This window comes from Anneissia japonica, unplaced genomic scaffold (assembly GCF_011630105.1).
Source record: "Anneissia japonica isolate Jap-2015-1 unplaced genomic scaffold, ASM1163010v1 scaffold287598_len761594_cov195, whole genome shotgun sequence".
Classification (NCBI taxonomy): Eukaryota; Metazoa; Echinodermata; class Crinoidea; order Comatulida; family Comatulidae; genus Anneissia; species Anneissia japonica.
The window spans coordinates 533,457-543,489 of record NW_022705477.1 but is presented as its reverse complement, the minus strand read 5'-3'; the positions used below and the strand labels follow the sequence as shown (position 1 = coordinate 543,489).

The 10,033-nt window shown below is 35.5% G+C and overlaps 1 protein-coding gene across 1 annotated transcript in view; it reads right to left on the bottom strand.

Moving 5' to 3' along the window:
• Nucleotides 1-10,004, bottom strand: part of LOC117105575 (adhesion G protein-coupled receptor E4-like) — a 10,374-nt gene extending 370 nt beyond the window's left edge. Inside the window, exons 1-8 of the mRNA XM_033246754.1 lie at nt 9,887-10,004; nt 9,303-9,417; nt 8,498-8,598; nt 7,778-7,895; nt 6,904-7,115; nt 6,665-6,731; nt 5,708-5,793; nt 5,025-5,196 (exon numbers count right to left, since the gene is read on the bottom strand). Coding sequence (XP_033102645.1) covers nt 5,025-5,196; nt 5,708-5,793; nt 6,665-6,731; nt 6,904-7,115; nt 7,778-7,895; nt 8,498-8,598; nt 9,303-9,417; nt 9,887-9,939 — 924 coding nt within the window. The 5' untranslated portion in view covers nt 9,940-10,004. The remainder of the gene's footprint in view (nt 1-5,024; nt 5,197-5,707; nt 5,794-6,664; nt 6,732-6,903; nt 7,116-7,777; nt 7,896-8,497; nt 8,599-9,302; nt 9,418-9,886) is intronic.
• Between the last annotated feature and the right edge of the window lie 29 nt (nt 10,005-10,033).

Below are 10,033 nucleotides of genomic sequence, written 5' to 3'. Positions count from 1 at the left end.
ACAGTGTTAAAATGTTGAAGCTTGTTCTTGCTAGCCAATACAAATTCTTTCCAAGGATCATTCAAACTAAATACTTCTAATCTAGGCCTATATATATATGCATCAGCACACGTTATACATATGCCTACTATAATAACACATGGTAAGCTATAGTTAGGCCTATTTTGTCTTGGATATTAAGTAGATCCCTGATAAAAGTATATGAGAAATTTCTTGGTGCTTCATTTTGACTATATAATGGTGATGTGATGATGATGAATTTTAATATATAAAAGGGTCAATTCCAGACATCTGAGGTACTATTTCCTCAAATATTCGTGGTTGTGAAATCACGGCTTTGAAGTATGTAAAGTACATACTCAAAAACAATGTTTATAAGTAAGTATAGGTGTAATTTGTGAATGGAGAAATGACCAAAAAACAACTGGGTTAAAATAACTGTTTTTGTCGAAATTGGACGATTATTTTACCCTGCTGTTTTCCGGTTGATTTATGTTCTGCTCCTTAGGATCATAGGGTCGCGTTCGGTGGCACCATAAGTGAATGGAAGCATCACTACAAAACAGCTTGGAAAAAGTTACTCCGTTTTAGTTTTCAGTTCAACATCCAGAGAGTGGGTGTTTACGTGCTGGAGACCACTACGAGTGAACACCTAGACTTGCCACAAGTCTCTTATTTTGTATAATTTTTCTCATTCCACCAACGAGAAAGTTAATTTAGAGACGGAATAAAAAAAAGAAATCGAGTATGGGACGCTAATTAAATTGGGTATGGCCCGCACTAAGTGCAATAAAGAAAGAGTAACCCAAAATTAGGGCCTGGAACCCAGGCTAGTGAATACCATGTTTGTAAAAGTGTGTTTCTGTCTTTAGTATTCAAGTTTTCGCTCTTCGTACGCTGGTCACTTAAATGCACGATAGAGCTACTTGCTCGGCCCCAAGCCAACTGAACGGAGGGAGGAAGCAGCATGGCCATCCCGAGTGCCTGTCAGTTGACCGAGACTCCCTGTGCATCTCCCCTGCAGTCTGTTAATCGCCTAGTCCTGTCAAGTATCACCGCCAAGCAATCATCATATGATGCCGCAAGGCTAAGTACTCAACCTCGCCAAGGCTCGGGCCTTCGCCAAGGCCCGGGCCCAGACTCAGCGGAGGGTTACCGGCGTATTACCGACAAGAAGCCTCGTCGACCCCGGAACCCGTCAGGGAAAGAGTCAGGTGATTATACTTTGGATGTGATTAGAATATATTTAGTTCAATTGCCTGTATGGTATTGGTGTTATTACCTGCAAAAGCAATCAACGAGGATACATTGGCCTATATATTGTATTATTGTACAGCGAAATTGTTTTTTGTTTTTTTTGCCTTGTTTTTGAAACAATTTTTTAGTGATTTTAATGAACATTTAGTATTAAAGTACCTTATATTTCATTTTAAAATAAAGGCTACTAAAATCGTGTTAAAATATGCAAATGATGAATATGAAACAATTGGAAATGTCTAGAGGAGTTTCTATCTAAACTTCAAACCAAATGAGAAACGAGATTTTGAATAATAAAAAATAGAAATCACTTTTTTAAAGCAGCTGTAGGTGCAGAAAATTGGCCAAATTTTCACTTTTAAAAGTTTTAATTTCAGAATCGACAGATTACTGTTTTGTTTTGTTCATCGTTACCAACCTTAAAGATTTGAAATGCATGAGTACACCAGTTTGTTGGGGGAGGGGGAGGGCAGGGTTCAGAGGCAGAGCCCTGAGGATCTGAGCATTTTAAGCTGTTATAAATTGATTTCAAGGAGCGCTTGTTGACAATACCGGGTACATACAATTTGAGCTTCAATGTAGGGCCTACATTATGTTTAATTTGAGCACCCGAATTATGTACACAAACATTACTGATTAATGTTTAGTAGCGCGTCAGTGAATTAAGTATTCACGTAATTAGGCCTACTGTCCAATGACTCAAGTTTAAACTGCATGACCGTTTTTATATTTTTGATAAAAGTAATTTCTTCTAATTTAAATAGATTTTCCCCTGAATTTGAGACAATTCGTTATCACGCATAGACCTGCGCTAAATGCGTGACAAATTTATGATCACGCATTTTGTATGTGAGCCTTGGCCTGAGCCTTGGCGAAGTTGAAAACTTCATGATGATCGCTTGGCCATGATATTTGGCAAGACTAGGCGATGAACAGACTACAGGGGAGTCGGTTATGGAGTCTCATTCAACTGACAGGCACTTTCGGGATGGCTGTGCTAGCTTCAGTGCATCATGGCTAGGGGTCCCACTGCTACCTCTCTCCGTTCAGTTGGCTGGGGCCAAGGTAGTAGCTCTATTGTGCATTTAAGTGACCAGGAACGTATACAGGGGCTCCACCCCCCTTTGTACACAGAGTTAAAATGTTGAAGCTTGTTCTCGCTAGCCAATACAAATTCTTTCCCAGGATCACTCAAAATAAATACTTCTAATCTAGGCCTATGTAAATATGCATCAGTACACGTTATACATATGCCTACTATAATAACACATATGCCTAAGCGTGATTTTTTGAAATCTTTAATCTGTAAGTCCCAGGACAGGTCTTTCAGATACAGAAATTTGATAATCTATGGTTCAGTTTAGTTTTTATCGTTCTGTAAGCTTTATAAAGTTGGCGCTTCATTTTGACTATATAATGGTGATGTGATGATGATGAATTTTAATATATAAAAGTGTCACTTCCAGGCATCTAGAGGTACTATTTCTTCCACTTTTTGCACCTCAGCCCCAACCATGATGGGTCTGAGGTGGTTGTGAAATCACGGCTTTGAAGTATGTAAAGTACACACTCAAAAACAATGTTTATAGGTATAGGTGTAATTTTGCCCTACCTGACGTGGAAATGTACTGAATACTCATTAGTACTTTTAAAAACAATTGCGAAAAAATCGCAAGTTGTTATAGGGTGGGACTCGAACCCACGATCTCCAGATCACTAGCCTAGCATCATATCTCTAGACCACAGCTTGCTCCTCCTGATGGCCAGGGTTGAATTCGAGTCCAAGTAAGCAGCGGGTACTGCAGTGTTGATAGTAATTGTTATTGTCGTGATGGAATAGACAATAACTGGATTTGTGTCAGGAGAAACATGTATAGGTGTAATTATTATTACTGTTATGTATAGGTGTAATTAAATGTTTATAAGCTTTATTTTCTATGGTACATCACACATATTAATAAGATCTCTATGGTTACCCAAAATCGGCTGATAAAAAGATCATGAGAAATTTGTTGGCGCTCCATTTTGAGTATATGTAACCAATGCCGTAGCCAACTATTGGGACAGTTGGACAGTCCTACACAATTTTTCTATTGGGTCCACAAAGAATGGGTCTACATTTACAAAAATAGGTCTAAATTATTCTGTTTTAGCACAAAATGAGTCCTATTTTTGAAAAATGGGTCCAGATTTCTCATATTTTGCGTAATATAGGTCAACTTTTAAGAAAATGGGTACAGATTTTTCATATTTTTGCGTAAAATGGGTCCACTTTACAGAAAATGGGTCCACATTATCTGAATTTATGCGTAAAGTGGGTCCACAATGATATTGTTCCGCATTGTTTGAAAATCCGGGCTACGGCATTGTTTACTGTATAGGCCTAATGGTGATGTGATGATGAATTTTACAAAAAAAAATGTCATTTTCTGGTCATCTAGAGGTACTATTTCTTCAAATATTCGCACCTCAGACCCAACCATGGTGGGTCTAAAGTGGATGTCGACTCACGGAATATCCTCCTACCCCACCTCCACATTTCAAAACAGATTGCACCATTACTGGGTATGAATTAAATTAACTGAATTCCTGGATCACCACTGTTAAGTTTTATATAATTATTGTTAGGCTTACTTTCTACATGAAAATACACTCTTTCACATTAAGAGAGTACTAATATTATTTATGATGCGTTTATTGCAATTTTCACTTTATCATTTCAGAGCGCGCTAATTTCCAGGGGCTTCCCCTGGAACCACTCCCCCACGTTGTCCTACGTACCTCGCATAACGGCTCCCCCTACCCTTTTCAAAATCCTGGCTACGTCCCTGATATATATATATGTAAGTAAATACAGACACTGGTAGAATAATATGACGCATTTGACGTATTCTTAAATATTTTAAGGCACAAATATTTTGTATCTCTCATGGCTTTCTCAACCTAAAATTTGGTTGTATCAATGTACGTATTTACATTTTTTGCTGGAAAACACGTAATGTTCTCTACCTGTCTCTTATACACATCTAGATGTGTATAAGAGACAGGACGTATACAGGGGCTCCACCCCCTTTGTACACAGAGTTAAAATGTTGAAGCTTGTTCTTGCTAGCCAATACAAATTCTTTCCCAGGATCACTCAAAATAAATACTTCTAATCTAGGCCTATGTAAATATGCATCAGCACACGTTATACATATGCCTACTATAATAACATATATGCCTAAGCGTGATTTTTAAAAATATTAAATCTGTAAGTCCCAGGACAGGTCTTTCAGATACAGAAATTTGATATTCTATGGTTCAGTTTAGTTTTTATCGTTCTGATAAGAGACAGGACATATTGTTATTATTATTATTATTATTATTATTATTACTATTACTACAACTAATATTTTTTTTGAAAATAATAACAGCCAACTGACGTCATAGTCCGTAGGTTTATGGCTTAGTATTTAGTAGTATAAAGAACAATCGGAACGCAAATCAACCTCACATCATCAGTGACCAATGATCATTCGGCCTACTAAGGAGTTTGTATTTCAATGGACATAGGCGGATTATACAAGCTTATGAATACATGAAAATGTTCATCTTTCTATCAAATTTTGCAAATATCTGTACAATTCAATTTCATATTTTAACTACTGAACATCTAATTAATAGATAAAAAATACAACCGAAGAAGAAAAGATCGAAAGGTAAAATACAAAGGAGTACACTTCAATTGAATATAATTGAAAATATGGGTATACACAAAAACTTACGTATCTGAAATTGTAATAGCAATAAGCAGCAATAAAGGCCCCGTGAAGTGCAAACATGCCAAAAAACAACATTCTATAAGTAGAACCTTCAGAGCCTTCAGATACTTGTACTGACAGTGTCCACGTTGTCAAAAACATGGGCAACAGCACGCATATTCCTCTTGAAATGCATCTGTGCAAGAAAAACGATTATTAAATTTAAAAAGCAACAACAAAGTCAATAATTGCACCAAGAAAAGTCAGGTAAATTTTCTTTGAATAAATACTAGTTGTTTTGAAATAAATTAAACACGTTTCTGATCTACAACATATCAAATTGTTACAGTTTATGCATTTTTGTTTGTTTGTAACAATTATTTCCGTTATTAAAACTAAATCAATAATAACATTTTTATTTATACGTACAATCTTTTTGAATAAACTGGAATTGTAATTATACACGTTACTTCGTTACCTAACATTGGTATTACAGTATTAGGGAGTTGTTATATAATACTACTTATTAGTAAAACATACAGTATGGTTATAATAGCAATGCTAGTCGTAAAATAATAATTATTATTTCAGTCTAGCATAGCACATTCACTAAGACGCCCTTTATCATGGTCTTTAAAACAAATGCATAGAATAACACAGCAATGGAGAGAATTCTTAATGTTGCAGTATAGTTAAACAGTTCTTACTTTGTTTGTATAATGTAGCTTTCTCTTTGTTTTCCTTTCAGCTTTGTTTTCCAAGTAAGACATACTAGTAGCATAATTATCGATGCCTGAAATTTAGATATTCAAATAAATTATAATTGTGTCAGAAATGTTGTTGTAAAAAAGCAAGATCTGGTAGTAGCCTAAAGGAGGATCCCGGGTAATGTTGGATGGACCATACCGTTGTAATATAAGTATGGTGCAGTGAAGGTGTAGGGTATACAGCATTGAAGAATAGGTGGTCGGTCATCTGTGGAGTTAGGGATTGAAGGTGGAGAACATTATTCGAGAGAATGAAAAAATCAAGTGTGTCGCAAGAGGGCGTATGCCTTACTGGCCAGAGAATTAGATAGTGGACCATCCCGCTGCTGACCACCACTCTCAATACACTATTAGTTATTTAATCATTAGAGATTTCCTAGATGTCTACCACACAAGAATACATAAAATAAAGTTGGAATACTATGCCATCTTCAAGACATCAACTTAACGGTAAAAACAGGGGCGTACAAAATATAAAGAAAAAGAAATGAAGATTGGTAAAATTGCAAATTTCTTGGCAAATTGGGAACAATGGAGGACATTATGCCTCATTAATAATAGAAAGCACCTCTCTCTGGGAGTTTTTAAGGTATTGGATGGCATGAGAGAAGAATAAATCATGACAATGTTTAAAAAGGTGGACATGGTATGGAAACGAGCTTCGTTTGTGAATGACAACACTCCAGCCAAAATTGCATTCCTTGAAGAACAACGGCTATTAGGAATACCTATAACAACTGGATGGTAAACATCAAGAAAGAAACTAGACCGCACGGGGTTTATGCACACAATTGCTCAAAGTCGCACTGAATAGTGAGAACAAGTGCGATGTTAAAAGAACGATTAGCCTTAAAGATGAATTATTATTAATCAAACAATGGCGAAAAATTAACTTACCAACAAAATAAGAAAAGTCGGTGTTGCGAATGCTGCAATTACGCCAACTTCCATGTTTGTCCAACACCTTGAAGGAATCATGAAAAATAAAATGTAAAAATAATAGTTTAAAAATGCAATCTAAAATAGGTTGTTGAGCATGCAGAGTCATTCAGAGAAGAAAAAAAGTCTTTCAGAGTAGAAACAAAAATATCGAAGAGGATGAAAAAAAACATGAAGATAAAGAATACATGGCTTACCCATCCGAATCATCGTATCCACGGTAGGTTCCAAAGAACAAAAGTGCAACGAAAGCGGAGAATCCCCAGCCTATGGCAAGGTGATAGTATATGCAACGTTTACATCTAAGGTTGTGAAGTTTTGTGAATATGTTGAAAACATCTATGAAGATCCACATTACCATGGCTATGTACAAGTACTCCAACACCACGCCGGCTATGATGCATGCCAGCTATAATAAAGATGGGAATTAATCTATTAGGTGTTTTCGTAAGCTTAACGAAAACCATAACGAATACGGCTACGTCATCTAATTTTTAGACACCCCTTCCCCTACAGTAGCATATTTGTCACAACGTAGGCAATTCATTCCTTTTGCATGAATCAAGATTCATATTCAGCTCGTACAGTTTATGCCAAGAATATTTTAGGCAAGAATGATGTTAATCGGGATGGATCCAAAGATGTCAAAAAGTGGGGCCGAAAGTGGGGCCAATCAAGTTAATACTACCCTAGGGAATTCTGGGGCATGCACCCGCAAAATTTTCGTGTTCGAAACGCCTAAGAAATAACCTCTGAGGCGTTTTGGGCGATTATTTTTTTCTTTTTCTTTCTTTCTTTCTTTCTTTCTTTTTTTTATTTTGGACATTCCAAAAGAGGGGGGAGGGGCGGGCCGGCCCACACCTCTTAAATCCACCCCTTATAATGATAATGACGTATTCGTATTCGTCATTTTTTTCGTATAAGGTTGCGAAGTTCCCCTATTCTCATCAATATTACTATCTTTAAACCAATAACTCAATCTTAAATATTGGCTTAATTGAATCAATTCCTTTATCTATTATAAAGTAATACATGAAGTCAATAACAGGCGTATAGGCTATATCTACTCACCGTTATTTCCCCTAGCTCAAGAGTACTCAAATATGAACACGTCATCAAAAACGACACGGCAATTAGATTTTTCATCACAGACGTACGCTCCACGTCGAATGGATTTTGTTGTTTTTGTCTATATTGAATGAAACATTTGAATGGATTTTACATTAATTTACTTAAAAGGGAACTAGCAAAATGATTTTTTTTTCTAAGAGGGGATTTTTGATATGCCAATAATAATAGAATCAACCTTAAAATGGTTTTTTGGCCATTTTTTTTTTATGAAGTTATAGGCCATTATATACGATTTTACCGTGACGTGTAAATAGCATCGCGTAGGGTCCAGCCGCGTACGATATTTGCGTACATGCTGTAACCATGGCTGGATACCCTACGCGGTGCTATTTACACGATCTTTTGTTACTTTTTTCGACAGTGACGTCACGGTAAAATCGTATATAATGTCCTAGGGTTAGATCCGTACATAGGCCTACACCGTAAGTTCTCCATGGTCTAATGATATTCACTTTGATAGCGACGAGCTTGCAGGCTCAAATCCCACCAGAGACACTTTGTTCATACAACTGAAAAAAGAACTAATCGTTGAAGGCTATTCTTGATACGATTATAACAACATGTTCCTATTCAACCACCGTTGTTGTTTCTATTTCTATTGTTTTATTACTTTATATATTATACTCTATACATATGTAGAAAATAGATACGAAGACTTACTTGTGAAACATTATGAACGCAACAGCAATTAAAGAAACTATTGAGAATAGTCCGGTTGAATAAGTCACAACTCGAAGCATGATGGAATACAAGTCAATATCCTGAAAATATGACCAACATTAGGTGTCGGAATAAAGTAAGTGGTATTGCTATTCATTTCAGCATGATTTAAAAAATAGAATTCATAGAAAATAAAATGCTGCTTCTAACTACAGTGCTCCAAGATATAGGAACCCTATTTCACACCTAATTTGCATATCAGTATACAGTACGGTATTATTCTGTCATATTAAAACAGATTACTCATTAGAGTAGATAAAAAAACGTGTGCTCAACTCTTTGTTTCTACTAAAGAAGCAATTTTCACCCTTAAATTATCTGTTTATCTAATTTGCATATAAAAATGGGTGCAAAAAATGGCACAAATTGTATTCGACTCAACATGCTTTTTAAACTATATATTTTAACAAAAATAAAATTATCACGAAATTCCGACGGACTGACACAAGCCTCCGGAATATAAGATAAGTATATTACTTTTACAGTCTTGCTAAAACTTTCCTCAATACAAACCTATAGTAATAATCATTATTATTATTATCATTAGAATAAATGTGTTGCGGCGTATTGGGTGAATTTGTTGAACTGACCCATTTTAAACATCTGATTATTATTACAAGTATTATTAATTATAATGATAAAATAATGTGTTAAGCTACAAGAAAAATGGCATAATAAGAAATTTACTGATATTAAACGTTTGAAAAATCATTTGAGAATATAAAATTACGATAGGCTTACTTACATCTTTTAATTCAGTAGGTAAGAGTATTCCAAATATCGTCGTATGAGTGCAAGAACATTCAACATTTCCTGAAACGTCTGTAGAAACAACCTGGCAACCATCTCTGCTCCATTGCCTATAATAAAAATTGTGAGTGTGTGTGTGCAGTAATTTTGTTAATATTGGCAGCGGTTGCTTATATAAAAATATAACGATTGCGTTTATGTATTGCCTGAGGCGCCTCCTAATGTTTGTATTGTTATAGAATTCTTGTATTCATTAATCCATAGATTGAACCGACTTAAGCAACATTGCTTATTGCTATTCTCCACGCTAGCCTGAGCATTCTGTATATAATTGATGTGTATTAATTAATGTTATCAACATAAAATATTAATATAGTAATTCCACCATAATTTCAGGTTCGATCAATAACGCTATTCAGTGAGGTTCTTACGTTAATAGTTTACATATAACAATATAACATAAGCTTGCTTAGGAGATATTTCGATCGAAAACTTAATAAGATATTTAGAAACGAACTGGTACAAACACATCGATTAGTGTGTTATGGACACAATGCGTGCTATACAAAATAATCTTACTTGAACTCCTCGTTCCAAAACACACATACTGCTTCCCTTATGAGCTCAATCATATCTTCCTAAGAGAGAAATGTAAATGTAACAATTAGGCATATAACATATGTTGGTATACCTGCATCGATGCTAATATTATATTATGCATAATAT